This window comes from Megascapheus bottae, chromosome 1 (genome assembly GCF_031878675.1).
Source record: "Megascapheus bottae isolate mThoBot1 chromosome 1, mThoBot2.hap1, whole genome shotgun sequence".
In the NCBI taxonomy this organism is placed as follows: Eukaryota; Metazoa; Chordata; class Mammalia; order Rodentia; family Geomyidae; genus Megascapheus; species Megascapheus bottae.
The window spans coordinates 103,263,430-103,280,618 of NC_143509.1; the positions used below are offsets into that span (position 1 = coordinate 103,263,430).

At 49.7% G+C, this 17,189-nt stretch overlaps 1 protein-coding gene across 1 annotated transcript; it reads right to left on the reverse strand.

Annotated features, from left to right (window-relative positions):
* Positions 1–5,022: 5,022 nt before the first annotated feature.
* Tff1 (trefoil factor 1) lies at positions 5,023–7,598 on the reverse strand. Its single transcript, XM_090333796.1, has 3 exons — positions 7,489–7,598; positions 5,517–5,684; positions 5,023–5,191 (listed from the first exon to the last, which is right to left on the reverse strand). The coding sequence occupies exons 1-3, from the start codon at positions 7,562–7,564 to the stop codon at positions 5,175–5,177; spliced, it is 261 nt and encodes an 86-aa protein (XP_090189922.1). The 5' UTR covers positions 7,565–7,598; the 3' UTR covers positions 5,023–5,174.
* Positions 7,599–17,189: the final 9,591 nt, after the last annotated feature.

Genomic DNA, 17,189 nt, shown 5'->3' on the forward strand with positions numbered 1-17,189 from the left:
CATGGGCTCACTGTAAGACATGAGCTCTCTGTATGATGTGAGCTCTCTGTATGACATGGCCTCACTGTATAACATGGCCTCACTGTAAGACATGAGCTCTCTGTATGACATGGCCTCACTCTAAGACATGAGCTCTCTGTATGACATGGGCTCACTGTAAGACATGGGCTCTCTGTATGACATGGGCTCACTGTAAGACATGAGCTCTCTGTATGACATGGCCTCACTGTATGACATGAGCTCTCTGTATGACATGGCCTCACTGTATGACATGGCCTCACTGTAAGACATGGGCTCTCTGTATGACATGAGCTCTCTGTATGACATGGCCTCACTGTATGACATGGCCTCACTGTAAGACATGAGCTCTCTGTATGACATGGACTCTCTGTATGACATGGCCTCACTGTAAGACATGGGCTCACTGTAAGACATGAGCTCTCTGTATGATATGAGCTCTCTGTATGACATGGCCTCACTGTATGACATGGCCTCACTGTAAGACATGAGCTCTCTGTATGACATGGCCTCACTGTAAGACATGAGCTCTCTGTATGACATGACCTCGCTGTAAGACATGGGCTCTCTGTATGACATGAGCTCTCTGTATGACATGGGCTCACTATATGACATGGTCTCACTGTAAGACATGAGCTCTCTGTATGACATGGCCTCACTGTATGACATGGGCTCACTATATGACATGAACTCTCTGTATGACATGAGCTCTCTGTATGACATGGCCTCACTGTATGACATGGCCTCACTGTAAGACATGGGCTCTCTGTATGACATGAGCTCTCTGTATGACATGGGCTCACTATATGACATGGCCTCACTGTAAGACATGAGCTCTTTGCATGACATGAGCTCTCTGTATGACATGGCCTCACTGTATGACATGAGCTCTCTGTATGACATGAGCTCTCTGTAAGACATGGGCTCACTATATGACATGGCATCACTGTAAGACATGAGCTCTCTGTATGATGTGAGCTCTCTGTATGACATGGCCTCACTGTATGACATGGCCTCACTGTAAGACATGGGCTCTCTGTATGACATGAGCTCTCTGTATGACATGAGCTCTCTGTATGACATGGCCTCACTGTAAGACAAGGGCTCACTGTAAGACATGGGCTCTCTGTATGATGTGAGCTCTCTGTATGACATGGCCTCACTGTATGACATGGCCTCACTGTAAGACATGGGCTCTCTGTATGACATGAGCTCTCTGTATGACATGGGCTCACTATATGACATGGCCTCACTGTAAGACATGGGCTCACTGTAAGACATGGCCTCACTGTAAGACATGAGCTCTCTGTAAGACATGGGCTCTCTGTATGACATGAGCTCTCTGTAAGACATGGGCTCACTATATGACATGGCATCACTGTAAGACATGAGCTCTCTGTATGACATGGCCTCACTGTATGACATGGCCTCACTGTATGACATGGCCTCACTGTAAGACACAGGCTCACTGTATGACATGGCCTCACTGTATGACATGGGCTCAATGTAGGACACGGGCTCACTGTAAGACAGCCTCACTGTGTGACATGGGCTCTCTGTATGACAGCATCACTGTATAACATGGGCTCACTATATGACATGGGATCACTGTATGACCTGCTCACTGTATGACAGCCTTACTGTATGACATGGGCTCACTGTATGACATGGGCTCACTGTAAGACAGCCTCACTGTAGGACATGAGCTCACTGTATGACATGGGATCACTGTATGACATGGGCTCACTGTATGACATGGGCTCACTGTAAGACATGAGCTCTCTGTATGACATGAGCTCTCTGTATGACATGGCCTCACTGTATGACATGGCCTCACTGTAAGACATGGGCTCTCTGTATGACATGAGCTCTCTGTATGACATGGGCTCACTATATGACATGGCCTCACTGTAAGACATGAGCTCTTTGCATGACATGAGCTCTCTGTATGACATGGCCTCACTGTATGACATGAGCTCTCTGTATGACATGAGCTCTCTGTATGACATGGGCTCTCTGTATGACATGAGCTCTCTGTATGACATGACCTCACTGTAAGACATGGGCTCTCTGTATGATGTGAGCTCTCTGTATGACATGGCCTCACTGTATGACATGGCCTCACTGTAAGACATGGGCTCTCTGTATGACATGAGCTCTCTGTATGACATGGGCTCACTATATGACATGGCCTCACTGTAAGACATGGGCTCACTGTAAGACATGGCCTCACTGTAAGACATGAGCTCTCTGTAAGACATGGGCTCTCTGTATGACATGAGCTCTCTGTAAGACATGGGCTCACTATATGACATGGCATCACTGTAAGACATGAGCTCTCTGTATGTCATGAGCTCTCTGTATGACATGGCCTCACTGTATGACATGGCCTCACTGTATGACATGGGCTAACTGTAAGACACAGGCTCACTGTATGACATGGCCTCACTGTATGACATGGGCTCACTGTATGACATGAGCTCTCTGTAAGACAGCCTCACTGTGTGACATGGGCTCTCTATATGACAGCATCACTGTATAACATGGGCTCACTATATGACATGGGATCACTCTATGACCTGCTCACTGTATGACAGCCTTACTGTATGACATGGGCTCACTGTATGACATGGGCTCACTGTAAGACAGCCTCACTGTAGGACATGAGCTCACTGTATGACATGGGATCACTGTATGACATGCTCACTGTATGACATGGGCTCACTGTATGACATGGGCTCTCTGTATGACATGGGCTCTCTGTATGACAGCCTCACTGTATGACATGGGCTCACTGTATGACATGGGCTCTCTGTATGACAGCCTCACTGTATGACATGGGCTCACTGTATGACATGGGCTCACTGTATGACATGAGCTCTCTGTATGACAGCCTCACTATATGACATGGCCTCACTGTATGACATGGGCTCACTGTATGACATGGCCTTGTTATATGACAGCTTCCCTGTATGACAGCCTCACTGTATGACATGAGCTAATTGTATGACATGGGCTCACTGTATGACAGCCTCACTGTATGACATGGGCTCACTGTGTGACATGGCCTCACTGTATGACATGGCCTCACTGTATGACATGGGCTCACTGTGTGACATGGGCTCACTGTAAGACATGGGCTCACTGTGTGACATGGGCTCACTGTGCACTGTGTGACATGGACTCACTGTATGACATGGGCTCACTGCATGACAGCTTCAGTATATGACATGAGCTCACTGTATGACATGGCCTCACGGTATGACATGGCCTCACTGTATGACATGGCCTCACTGTGTGACATGGGCTCACTGTGTGACATGGGCTCACTATATGACATGGGCTCACTGTATGACATGGGCTCCCTGGAAGACATGGGCTCACTGCATGACATAGCCTCACTGTATGACATGGGCTCACTGTATAACATGGCCTTGTTATATGACAGCTTCCCTGTATGACAGCCGCACTATATGACATGGGCTCATTGTGTAACTTTGGGCTCATAACAGGATCCCAGGCAGTCAGCCCCAGTCTCAGTCTCAGTGTGAGAAAAAGTATTCTTTTCTGTCAAACTAAAGTGTATTTGATATTGGTTATTGGGATTTACTGGAATTATTTGCTTCATTTACTTCAATTGTCATGATTATCTGTACTGCTTGCTACCAGATAGACATGCCAAGACAATAAATCTTTTGTTGAAGAGGTTAAAATAATAAACAGTAATTGCTAAGTGGGAAAAAAGCAAAGTTTTGATAGGAATTAAGGAATGGCCTCCTTGGTAATCAATTTTATTTAGATTGTAAGCCTAAGTCCTTGGCAAGAAGGAGGGACAGTTTGCACTGGGATAAACCTAGCAAACGGCGTGCCTGCCTCCCTCTGGGTGGAGTAACGGTACTGGGGCCTTTTGCACAGAAGTCAATTGCCTGAACAAACTCTCCCATATCTCTTGTGCATGCATTCATTCTGACATGGGGGAGTGGCACACTTCTCACATCAGGGTCAGAGCACTCTATTATCTTCTGTTTCTTGACTTTGTGACAACCCTAAACCTGTCATATTCTTGATTCGTAGTCAGAGCCCTTGTCCCACTGTGGCAGTCACAATTCTCTCTACACCGCTATCCCTCTAGAAGTCCCCTCCATTCTCTCAAAAGGGGAATCTCTCCTCATGACAGACTTTATTTTAATCTGAAGAGCTTCAGGGAAGCTGGCAGTTCTAGAAAGCTTCCTAGCTTGGTGATCTACAGGCCGGTGGGAAGAAAGCAGGTGTACAACATCCAGGTCACTTGGACAGAGACCTGGGCCCAGCCTGGAGAAGTGTGAACTGACTCTGACTCAGCTGCTCCACAAAGGAGAAGCAGAAAATTCAGGAGAGCTGCCACTGCCCAAGAAAGCTCTGCCAACGCAGAGCTCCAAGTGTGAGACTGCCTGCCCCCATCTGGTCAACCAGGAATGCTGACCTGACCAGCCATCCATGTCTAGACTCCACCAGCTCCTTCAGAGCCAGGCGCAGGCTCACTCTTCAAGCCTGTCTCCCAGAGGGACCTGAAAGCTTGGTCTTTGGCCTCAGTGGTGTTTGCTAACAACAACCAAGCTAGCTGCACAGCACTCTGCAAAGGCCTCACCCTCGGCTGTTGGTCTGACTCTCCCAGGACGCTCCTAGCCAGTGTGCAGTCCTCACCCAAGGCAAGGACTCAGGACCATGAAGACACTGCATGTTACTTCCCAAATAAGGACAGCATGTCATGCTTTTTAAAAGAATGAGGAGGGCTGGGAGTTTGGCCTAGTGGTAGAGTGCTTGCCTAGCATGAGTGAAGACCTGGGTTCTATTCCTCAGTACCACATACATAGAAAAAAAAAAGCCAGGAGTGGTGCTGAGGCTCAAGTGGTAGAGCTCTAGCCTTGAGAAAGTCCAAGGACAGTGCTCAGGCCCTGAGTTCAAGCCCAGGAAAGAATGAGGAACACAGAGTAACATTCATCTCTTTTAATGTTCAGGCCCATGTCAAGTACTGAAAGTCAGAGCTGTCAATCGGCGTCTTGAGGCGGGACTTGGCTGCAGAACAGAAGGGTGTGCGTCTGGTGGGCGGCCCGGCTCCAGGACCACCATGGAGGATGGTGCTTTGTCATTTCTCAAGCAGGTCCCTGGGGAGGCCTCTAGAAGGGACATTCCTCTAAAAGGGAGAGGTCAAAGAAGAGAAGCATTTGTTAGAATAATTTCCCACTTTCACACAGCTTATATGATAGTGTTTTCCATTTACCACCAAGAAAACTTCGAAAACACAGCCCGTGTCTGCCCTGCTGCTTCCTCCACACCTGCCCCACACCAGCGAGCACGGCCGAAGGTAGAGCCTGAGGCTGGAGCTCTCCTGGCTGCCTGAGATCGTTCTGCCCTGATGCTCCATCCATCCCGGACCACAGATCCCCAGGGCCACCAGCCAGGCAGCCATGCTGAAGAGCCCGTGGCCCCACATCTTCTGAGCCCACCGGGTGGCATACCTTCCAAAGGCGTGTCGTCTGAGGGGTTCTTGATGGGCAAAGGGTAGAAGCACCAGGGATAGCCCAGGATTCTGTTGTCAAAGCAGCAGCCCTTGCTCTTGCACTCCTGCTCTGTGACCCCGGGGAAGCCACAGTTTGCTCTTTCCTTGAGAGTCATGGTGCAAGTCTCTACAATGCAAGGAAATACAGCATGGGTTGGTCATGCCCAGGCAACTTGGGACTCCCACCCACACTCCTACCCAGCTTCCTTCTCCAGGTCACCAATGAGGCCAGCAGGAGCCAGGCCCAGGACACCAGATGGAGTCCTGGTCCCATTCCTCAGGGAAAGAGCCAGAGCTGGTGCAAGCCTTCATTCATTCAAATTCTGGTAAAGTCCACCCAGTAAGCAAGAATCCATTGAGAAGCAGAGCACTAAACAGACACCTCAGACGGGAACACAGGATAAATTAACAACGGAGGCCCCAGGCTCGAGGAGGAACGAGACCACACAGTGGAGTGCCTTCTCTGTGCCCAGGAGAAGTGTGAGGCAGTGGAAGCTCCCCGAAGGACTGAGGACCCCAGGGATGGATCAAGCAGGGAGCAGGGAGCAGGCAGATACCAGGGAAACAAGACAGCACCAGGCAATCCATGTGGACAGTGCGAGGTGGAGAGGCTCGAGTGGGGGTCGTGTCCACTCAGGCTGCTCTTGTGTATGGTGAGGGAACTGCCCAAGGCTGCTGTCACCAGTAAAGGGCTCCTGGCCATGCAGGAAAGATCTGGACCCCTGGTCTAGCTGACCTTGGTGGGGACATCAGCATTCAAGGTCTACGTCCCACCATCAGCCCACGTGACCTCTGTCCACCCCACAGGTGGTCAGAGGTCAAGCAGAGCCTCCTGGCCAGGGAGACTCAGGAGCCCAGAGACAGTGGACACGAATCTCCCAGAGCCCCCACCACCCACCACTGCTCAAATCAGGGTTCCGAGGTTTCCAGGCCTTGCCTCTGTACCGCTGTGCTTGCTGTGGTCACACAAAGACCTCAAGAAGCCACTGCCCTCCCTGGCCCCACATGTGCTCAGCACGTCCCCAGCCCTGAGTGGTCAGCCTGTAACCCAACAGGCTTTGAGCCCTGGACCAGGTGAGAGGAGAGTCGGCTGCCGCCCCACTGTGCAGTGACCGAGCTGGTCTGGGGTGAGTGGGGTGGAGCAGGCGGGAAGAGTCTCCCCAGCCTTCCCAGCCTCCAATGCGCCTCTCTCCTCCCTCAGCACCAACTTCCTCCCCCCACCCACCCCATCCCAGTCATCGTGAGGGACCTGGGGTGACCAGAGGTGAGGAGAGCACCCCTGAGCCCCATTTCACCAATTCCTGGACTTGGACCCTTGATTTATCCTTTTCCCTCCCTGCCACCTTCAAACTGTCTAGCAACGATGGTTGAGGTCATGGCAACTGGAGAAGGATTTCTCACTCCACCACCCCACACCTTTCCCTGGGGTGGCGGCGGGGGGTGGGGGTCGGGGTGCTCTGTTCCCACTCTGCAGACAAAGGAGCTAAGACACAGGAAAGTGAATGGACAACAAGTCATATGATCATTGCAGGGAGCTGCTGTTTCTGGGCACTGGTGCAGGGCGTGGACCCCAGTGGAGAGGCCCTCGCGGAATTGCCGGCCTTGGCCCGGGCAGGCCTATGTGGACGTAACCAATTCTGCCCACCAGGGGACGGGTTGCAGGGACACTTGGATGGCAGATCTTATACCCAAGAGCGGACATTCCTGTTGGAAACATGGCACCAGAAGCACCGCCCTGTCCAGACTGGAGGATGGAGCCCAGCCCGCCCTTTCTCTTGCTGCCTGCCCCACCCACAGGCAGTCGCCTCCATGTCCTGTACTTGTGGGGTCCCGCCAGGTCCTCCAGCAGTGTCTGCATCTGTGGCCTCCCTTCCTGGGGCCCTGGGGACTGCTGGCGGTGCCAGGAGAGAAGCAGGAGGAGGCCATCTTACCTTCCTGGTCCTGGCCCAAGGCGCCGAGGACCAGCAGGAGGGCCATGAGCAGCACACAGCTTGCCTTGTGCTCCATGGCAGCTTCTCTTCCTCTCCAATCCCAAGGAGACCTCAAGTCAGGGGTGAGAATCTGTCCGAGTTCTCAGCTTTATACTGCAGGCCCTGTTTGCATAAAGATTGCGAGCCAACATTTACTCAAGGAGGGTCCCCAAGGAGTAATCGCCACTGATTGCAGATGCTTCCCAGGCGGGGTCACCGGGAGCCCAGGGTGCAGAGAACGAGCTTTGCCAAGCAGTCAGCTCCACGCAGGGTGTGAGATTCAGAAAGTCTGCTGCCCTGGGCCTCTTCCACGCTCGGTGGGATCTGTGGGGCTCTCCTGGGATGGAAAATGACCTGAAGCAGGAGATGCCCTCAAAGACCGTGTTCTGTTATCAGTGTCCCTTCTGCCGGTCCAGCGGCCTCTCACCTGTGGGTGGCCTTGTGCCAACATCTGAACTGCTCAGAGCTCACCACTCCCACCTGGGAATGAAGTGGTCAAACGCCATGATGTTTCCTTTAAAAATCTCTCCCCAAACAAGGTACAAACAGAAATCACTAGAACACTCTCCTTAAAGGGAAGGGTGTTAGTTCTGTCGGTGCAGCAACCGCATGAATGACCCCCACCCACCTAAACACAGCCATTGACCCATAGGTGACCCACAGTGCAACTCATGGCTCTGTAGAAACGCGACATCTCCCTCCCCACTCACGGCAGGCCTGGATGTGACCTCAGAGTCCGTCGGCTGGTAAGTGACAAAGAAAGGCTGGAGTGCAATATGAGAGACAACTAAGTCACGAAAACCACGGCGCCCTGTCATCTGTGGCAGCGTGAGTGGACTGGAGGTCATGGTGTTAACAGAAGTAAGTCAGGTGGAGGAAGACAAGCACCGTGTGTCCTCTCTCTCCTGCGGAACTGAACAGTGGGTCCTCTTGTAGAGCTCTAGTTGTCGGAGGGGGTAGCGAGGGAGGGAGAGAGGATGGCTGACGACTCTGGGACAACAGAGGACAACAGAAAGGACTTCGAATGCTCTACAGACCAGCAGCACCGCCATGGCTGACGACGACTCACTGAATGTTTCCCAGTAGCTAGTAGAGGATTTTGAATGTTTCCAGCATACCCAGAAAAATGCCATGTCCACGATCGAGAGCATGCCGTCTCCCGGAGCTGGTGGTTGTGAGCTCCGCCTGCTCTCCAAACTCACGTCGTGTGCGTCCGGTAGTTATTGTACCTTAGTGAACATACAGAGTCATTCTAAAAACCCCAGGCTCTCCCGCCAGCTCCCACAGCCCCAGTGGCCGTCGCTTGTTTAGAGTGCCAGTGCCTTCCACATTTGGGGAGCTCTCTGTAGTCAGCCGGCGACTGCTCCCCTCCTCCCACTCCACCCCACTTGCCTGGCCTGATTTCCCCTGGCCCCTGTCACTGTGGGGAGAGGAAGCTGGAAGGAGGAGAGCCTTGCTCTCTGCCACCCTGCCCCTGCTCCCACAAAGGCAGATGGTACCCCGGAGGTGTTATGCGCCCCTCTCGGAGGCATCTCTTTCCTATTAACCTCACTTGGTTTATGGTTTTTTTCTCAGCAGTAGGGTTTGAATTCAGGGCTTGCAAGGCGGGCTGTCACTGAGCCAGCTCTTAAGCCCCAACATTACTTTTTATTCATTTTTAAATGAGCAGCCAGGCGCGGTGGGTCCTGCTTGTCATCCCGGCCACTCAGAAGGCTGAGATCTGAGGATCAAGGTTCAAAGCCAGCCTGGACACCAAAGACCTTGAGACTCTCATCTCCAATTAACCACTAGAAACCTAGGAAGTGAGACTGTGGCTCAAGGGGTAGGGCGGTAGCCTTGAGCTGAAGAGCTCAGGGACAGTGTCCAGGCCCAGAGTTCAATCCCACAACCGAGAAAAAAAATGAGTAAGTAAAATTATATATATATATATATATATATATATATAAGCTGTCTATATATATATATTTATGGTACATAACACGGTATGTGTGTACATTATGGGATGGCTACTTTACCTACATGCTCCTTTTGTTGTGGTGGACACTTAAAATCCACTCTGCATTTATCGTATGTAGTACATCACTGATAGACGCTGACCCTCTGATGACCAGGCCTCCTGAACGCATTCCCCATGTCTATCTGGAATTTTATGGGCTTTAACCAACATCTCTTCAACTTCACAGCTCTCCCACCCTAGCAACCGTTCCATTCAGCTGGCACGAGTGCAGCATTTGTAGATTTCCTGGACGCAGCGTGAGATTTCAGTTAGGAGTGAGTCTGCTGGGGTCAGCCATGGGGTCCTAGCATTTACTACAGCTAGGACAGGTAGGACCCCAGGGAAGGAGCCGGCCAGGCATGCTGGGAGTCACCAAACACTGGCTCCAAGTTGAGCCTAGCTCTCAGAAACCCAGCGCTACGGTGGCCCACAGAGCATGGCTTGCGAAGGCCAGGGAATGGGTGGATGAGCCGGGAGCCTGGCTGATGTGCTCTCCCACCGTTCGTGAACCAAACGGAAGCAACCTGGGTACCCATCACAGACTGCTTTCTGTGGGATTTGCAATCCCACTGCAGTACCGTGTTAAAGCGAGAACTGGACAAGGGCGCTCGCAAGCAACGTAAGAAGAGGGGAACGGACATCACCAGTGGGTGCCATGTGCTGCAGGGCCCAGAAGAGAGGAGGGCGGTGTCTTTTCAGGGGCTCCGCTTTCCAATTCACTTGATTATTTCTGTAATGTTAATAGCTTGTTTTTAACAACCGAAAACTTTGTGTTTTGAAATGCAATAATTTTGCTTTCGCCAAGCAGAAAGGAGAGAAAGCAGTGCCCTCTCTCCGGCTGCTGAGTCAGGGAGGAGGATACGGAGCCAGTGTTTGACTGTGGGGGGCTCCACAAGCCACACCCCACTGATGCCCGCTGGGCCCCCCTCCTCACGCCTTCCCTGAGGACAAACAGATCTGAGACTGTGCGTCCGGCTCGCCTGTCGTGTCTCGGATTCCAGGCCAGGGCAGCCACCACTCCTGCCCACCGGGTCCTCCTCACCCCACCAGTGACGTCGGAGTCCCACTCTGCACCTGCCAGTTCAGCTCAGCTTCGCCTGGGGAGCAGGTGGTCAACAGCTTCCACTCAGAGCCTGCATGCCATTGCACACGTATTTGCCACGCACTTCAGTGGCATTCCCCCTTTATCTTTACCCTCCCCACTTGCCCTTCTCCTCCTCAGTATCAGCTTGATTTATAGTCAATGCTTATTGATATATAAAATTACGCCTGTCGACAGGTACGCACACATTTGTTCTTGTCTGTGAATGTGTAGTCTTTAGGTCTAACTTTCACATATGAGTGAAAGCATGAGGTATTTTTCATTTTTGTTTTTTGAGACTGGCTTTTCTCACTTGATGATGTTCTATAATTACATCTTGAAATAATATGATTCTTTTTTTCTTTACGACTGTGAACTATTCCATGGTATGTATATGTACGTCTAAATCTATGTATCTATCCATCTATCCCTTATAAATAAATATGTAGGCTGGGCATTCAAAGAAGGGCTTAGAACAGCTTTCATATTGCCTTTATGAAGGTTAGGTTTCCTTGCTCCTGTTCATAGTTTCTTCAGATATTTATCATTAAAGAATCTTGATTTTTTTTCTTTTTCCAGTCCCAGGGCTTGAACTCGGGGCCTGAGCACTGTCCTCGGACTTTCTCAAGGCTAGAGCTCTACCACTTGAGTCACAGCACCACTGCTGGCTTTTTCTGTGTATGTGGTACTGAGGAATGGAACCCAGGGCTTCATGCATGCTAGGCAAGCACTCTACCACGAGGTCAAACACCTGGCCTCAGAATCTTGAATTTTTGTCAATGACTTTTTCTTCATCATTTGACATGATCATGTAATTTTTATTTTTGGTCCTCTAAATGTGATATATGACATTATTTACTTTATATATACTTAACTCTCCTACATCCCTAAGATAAAACCAACCTGAATGTTGTTTATAACCATTCCTTTCATTAATGTAAAGTAGTTCTCTTCCTTGCCTATTGACTAATTTTTAGCTTATAGTGTAATTTTTTTTTCCAGTCCTGGTACTTGAACTCAGGACCTGGGCACTGTCCTTGGACACTTTTTGCTCAAGGCTAGCGTTCTGCCACTTGAGCCACAGTGCTACTTCTGGCTTTTTCTTAGTATGTGGTACCAAAGAATCAAACCCATGGCTTCATGCATGCTAGCCAAACACTCTTACCACGAGGCTATGCTCCTGGCCCTCTTGTCGTGTATTTTATCAGATATAAACATGGCTACTCCAGCTTATTTTCAAAATCCATTTGCAATCTCCAAGGCCGTGTTTGACTTTGTCAGTGAAATGCGTCTCCTGGAGGCAACAATTGAGTAGGCCCGTTATGATAGATGATGCCATTCTGTGTCTTTCCTTGGGAGAGCTGAGCCGCTGACTCCCAAGAAGTAAACCATAGTCTTCAAGCGGTTCAGGGTGCTTTCTTCCTCTCTCTTTCTGCTTTACTAGTCTACTGCTCTGGTAGGGATTATTCTTTCCTGTATTTTTCTGTTTTGCTTGTTTTCTTCCATATGTAGGTTGCTCCTAAGTATCATTGATTTAATAGTGATGGATTCCTTTAGCTTTTGTTTATCCTGGAATATTTTGTTTACTTCGTAAATTGCAGAGGTTAGCTTCAGTGGGAGCAGGGATCTGCTTGGCATTTCTTGTCATTCACACTTGAATTATGTCTTTCCTTGCCCTCGCTGTTTTTAGTGTTTGTCAAGAAATCTGTGGATTCTTTACCATCATAGGCTACTGGCTTGCTTCCTTTTGCAGCTTTCAAGATTCTTTATTCTGTATGTTTAGAATTTTGGTATCACATGTCTAAGGCTGTTCCTTCTCTCACCTTGTCTGTTTGTCCTTCTGTAGGCCTCTGTCTCAGAAAGGATACTCACTTTTGCAAGGCTGAAGACATTTTTTGTATTGTTTTGTGGGGCGTGTGCCTTTAGTTTTTATTTCTTCTTCCTCATCTGTCCCCATCATTCACAAGTTTGAGTGGGTCTTTGTTGTTGTTTCGTTTTGTTCTTCTCTTGAAGCTAAGGTTTCATACTCTAGCTTAAGTGTTTTATTGATGGCTGTCGCTCTAGCATTCGAACCTCCACTTGCAGTTTTCTGCTGGTTACTTGAAGTAAAAAGCTCCTGCATTTATCTGCCTGGACTGGCTTCACCTAGATCCTCAAGTAGTAACTCTCTTCCTCTTAACTAGCATGACAGACACAAGCCACTGGTGCCTGGAAAACGCATTCTTTCGGTGGAGAAGGAGAGATGTAAAAGTCCCGTCATTTCTCCTGTGTTCTTTGTGTCTCTTTAACTGTTTAATTGAATCTCTGACTTAGGTCCAACACTGACAATTCCATTTTCATTTTCTGTTCTAGGGTTTTAATTGAGCTTATTGTCTCAGCATTCTTGCTTTTTGAGGGAGGCACGTTGCCTTTTTCATTCATGAATTCATTCTCTTTCACTGGGATTTATGCATCCGGGCCCAGGATTGTGGAGGGGTTACTCTCCTGTGCACATGGGACGGGGGGGTTCTTGGATCTCCATTAAGATGGGGTGGTATTGGGGGGGATTGGCAAGGTGGGCCTCAGCACTGGAGATGGAACATGTGTGCAACTCTTCTTCACTCAGTAAGGAAGCTCAGTTTCCAAAGCCACTGCAGTGGTTTACCTCGGTCTTCTAATGGAGACCAGTCACTTCAATGCTCTGGTCTCTGAGAAGGATGAGGGATTTCTTCTTTCTCCAGGGAAGTGTGGTAGTAGGAAGGAGATGGAGGGAAAGAATCCTATAGCAAGAATACTAGGTAGCTGGTAATATAAGGTGGGAAGGTGTGGGAGCTAAGTTTCATGGAAGAGATTATTGGAAAGTGGGATGAAGTAAACAGAAAAGAAAATACAATTAATGTTATATTGGGTTAGGGGGTTGAGGAGAGATGAGTACACACACACACACACACACACACACACACACACACACAATTACTTTTTTAAAAGCCCTACACAGCACCAATGATCAAAGAGAAAAGCAAAAAATAAACAGACAAACCAACAAGAAAAAAGCAAAATAAATAATAAAGCTTGATACTGAAGCAGATTTGGGGATGAGGGAGAAGGGGTAGGAAAGGAGATAAACAAGAGAAGATTTCTACTTCTCAATGTAAGGAGAATGTAAACATGGAGAGACTAGGAGAGATGATGAAACCAAGGCTCAAAGGAGATTACTAAAAGGCAGGTCAGGAGGTTTTGATCTGAAGATGGCTCCGAGGCCATCTCATGATTCTGGCTGTGATTCTTTCAAAAGAGAACCGTACGGAAGCTTCTACATCATCACAGTGCTTTGACCGGCTGCCTCCCGTGGACCAGCTCAGGTCCTGCGATTCCAGAAGATTCCAATCACCAGTGATGACTAGAATGCAGCGTGGGCAAGGCGCCCGTGTCACAGGCCTTCCCCACCTCACTCTGTGCCTTCAAGGGGAAAATGTGCAGGGTTTAAAGTCAAGACAATTACGTCCTGTTTCGACTGACAGCAGGCTGTGGTCCACATGTTCAGCTCCCCACAGGCCCCCACTCAGACAGATGAGACTGTGTCCCCTTGACAGCAAGCCAAGGGGGGCTTGGTAGGGGGAAGGAGGAGGGTCTGGTCGGGAAGGCTGTGTACTGACGGGGTCTTCATCAGCCAGAGCTTTTTTGTTTTTTCTCCTCTTCCCTGAACAAGGCAATAGAGCTGTACCACCCAGGGCTAGTTTAGCAATATTGGGAGCTGATCAAGGAGGCTTCTAGGTGTGGGGAGACACATTTGGGATCCCAGATATTTGGAAAGCAGAGGAAGCCCAGCAAAATAAAGTAAAAATGCCAACTAGCCCTTGGAGTGTGGCTCCAGTGGCAGTGCTTGGCTAGCTAGCTTTGGCCCTGGGTTTAATTGCTGGGGGAGGATGGGGGAGAGGCACATCTTATGTTACCTAAAAGTTATCAGATGTTCTACATTCTGTAAATCTGATTTTTTTTAAAAAATATCATTTAACAGTTAACACCTTAATTTTTGTCCACCATGAGGCTCATACTCAGGGCCTGGGAACTGTCCCTAAGCTCAAGGCTAGCACTCTACCACTTAGAACCACAGTACCACTTCCAGTTTCCTGCTTGTTCATTGGAGATGAGAGTCTAAGGACTTCCCTGCCCAGGCTGACTTGAACTCAGGGTCTGAGCACTGTCCTTGGACTTTCTCACTTGAGCCACGGCACCACTCTGGCCTTTTCTATGTGTGTGATATCAAGGAATGGAACCCAGGGCTTCTGGTGCATGCCAGGCAAGCACTCTGCCACTAGGCCATGCTCCCAGCCTTAGCCTTAACCTTTTAGGCGAGCTTCTTCTTTAGCAGGGATATAACCCTTGTAAAACGATTCGAGGGAAGCAAGCTTGTGAAGGGGCAGTGTGGGGAGTGACAGTGACTTCCTTCCCAGGGCAGCTATTTCCTCAGGATTCCCGACACAAGAGAACCGATCCAGGCGTGGGCTGTGTGCTCTGATCAGTGCTGCTGGGCACAGCCGTCACAACCGTATGAACAAAAGGCTTCTTCAGAAGCGTTGGTGTCATCTCGAGGGGGACAGCCATGCGTGGCTAGCCACACACGTGTGTGTCCACCTGTTTTCTTAAGTGAGACCACGATCCAGGAAATCTCCTTTCGCCAGCTGAGTATGTCTTACATGAACTACCATGACTTTCAAGGAAATCTGAGCAAATGTATTTAAAACTCAAAATGATCCTCACGGGCCAGGAGCATGGTCTAGTGGTACAGTGCTTACCTAGCATGTGTGAAGCTCTGGGTTCGAGTCCCTGGTACCACACACATAGAAAAAGCTGGAAGTGGTGTCCTGGCTCAAGTGATAGAACACTAGTCTTGAGAAAGCCCAAGGACAGAGCTCAGGCCCTGAGTTCAAGCCGTAGGACTGACAAAAAAAAAGATCTATTTTCTATTATAATAATACCGTTATAATAATAATGATCTATTTTCTATTATCATAGTTCCCCTCATCTAAGGTCTTTTGTCCAACGTTTTAGTCACACAAAGTCAACTATGGTCCAAAGATGCCCCACAGAAATTTCCAGAAGTAATCCTTAAGCTGAAAGTTACACATCATCTGCAGAGTGTGATAAAATTTCGAGCCAACCCACTCCATGCCCCGGATGTGAGTCATCTTCCTGTCTGTGACGCCTTCCCATTAGTCACTTAAGGTAACCCTGGCTATGGGCTTGGCAGCAGTGCTTGTGTTCAAGTGACCCTATGTTACTTAATAACAGACCCCCACTCTGGAGGAGCCTGGCTAGTGAGCTGCAGCTGCCAAAGAGGGAAACGGTGCAGGCGAAAGTCCACAAAGCCATTTTCAGACAGGCCACATTCACACGGTTTATCACAACACCAGGTCTAGTTGCCCTACTTTGTTATTGGTTCCTATTGCTAGTCTCTCCTGTTCCTGTTCATAAATGAAGTCGTGCCATGGGTATGCATAAATAAGGAAACACAGTTTATACTAGGTCAGTACTGCCCACAGCTCCAGACACGCACCGTGGGTCTTGCAACGATATCCCAGAGGACTAGAGTTCCTCTAGATACAGAAACCTGGGGCGGCTCTGCTGTGGACAGGAGTGGCTCCAGCCTCAGGAGCTATAGGGCACTTTTCCTCTGGTCACCCCGTCTCACACACACGCAGCCCTCTTCTATCTGTTCTAACCCAAGGGCGAGCAGCTGACACACACACTGGTGACTTCGTCAATAATAGGCACTGGCAACCAATGACCACTTACTGAGTGATATGGGGACGGCAGGGGTGTGGCCGGCTGGGTGGGGACCCCGATCTTGTAGGCTATGGGAGATTAACAGGGACTGTGGAGAGGTGGGTGGGGCAGCCTTGCCCTCTGGATGACGTGTGGCAGTTCTCTGTATTTGCGTTCAAGTGTGGGGGCAGTGCTGGGAGGAGAGACATCCCGTCTTTCCCCACCACGCTGTCTCTTCTGACCCTATTTCTGCAGCCTGGGATACAACGTGAAGTCACTCTAACCTGATGAGAGAAGCCTGCTCCAGCACAGCTCCATAAGCTGCTGTGGGGAGGACATCAGGCACAAAGGCTTAGCCTGCATGAGCAGTCCCCTCTCACCACCCAAGCCAATGAAAGTGTGAGCTGGGAGGTGGTGAGTTACGTGGAATCCAGGCCCGGTGATTCCCCAAGCACCAATGCCACCAGGAAAGGATGCCGTGCGCCCTTAAACCATTCATAGGCCAAGTTCCCTGTGTGGGAAAAGAGGGCTCAAAAGTAACAAGTCTAGGTTTTGTCTGGTGCCTAGAGGTAAAGCTTGCAGACGGCAGTCTCCACCATGATTGTCTGCCCGCAGTCCTGGGCCACTCATCAGCGGCTGTATAGAGTTCTGCATGCGAAGAGAAAAGCAAATGGAAAAAAGCAGCATGGCGCAGTCAGGGGCGGGAGGAGGGCTGCTTCTGTCATAGTGAGAGTCAGAGAGGAGATTCAGGGTCATTTCCGTCCAAGTCCCACAACTTGGAGCATAGCAGCAGGAGGCTGCACAGCACATCCCTCCGGACCTGCAGCGTGTGCTGAGCAC

Excerpts from the sequence above, each read along its gene's own strand:
- Tff1 (XM_090333796.1), bottom strand. The coding sequence starts at position 7,564 with ATGGAGCACAAGGCAAGCTGTGTGCTGCTCATGGCCCTCCTGCTGGTC. Across the intron at positions 5,685-7,488 it reads CTTGGGCCAGGACCAGGAAG|AGACTTGCACCATGACTCTC; the intron begins GTAAGATGGCCT and ends CTTGCATTGTAG.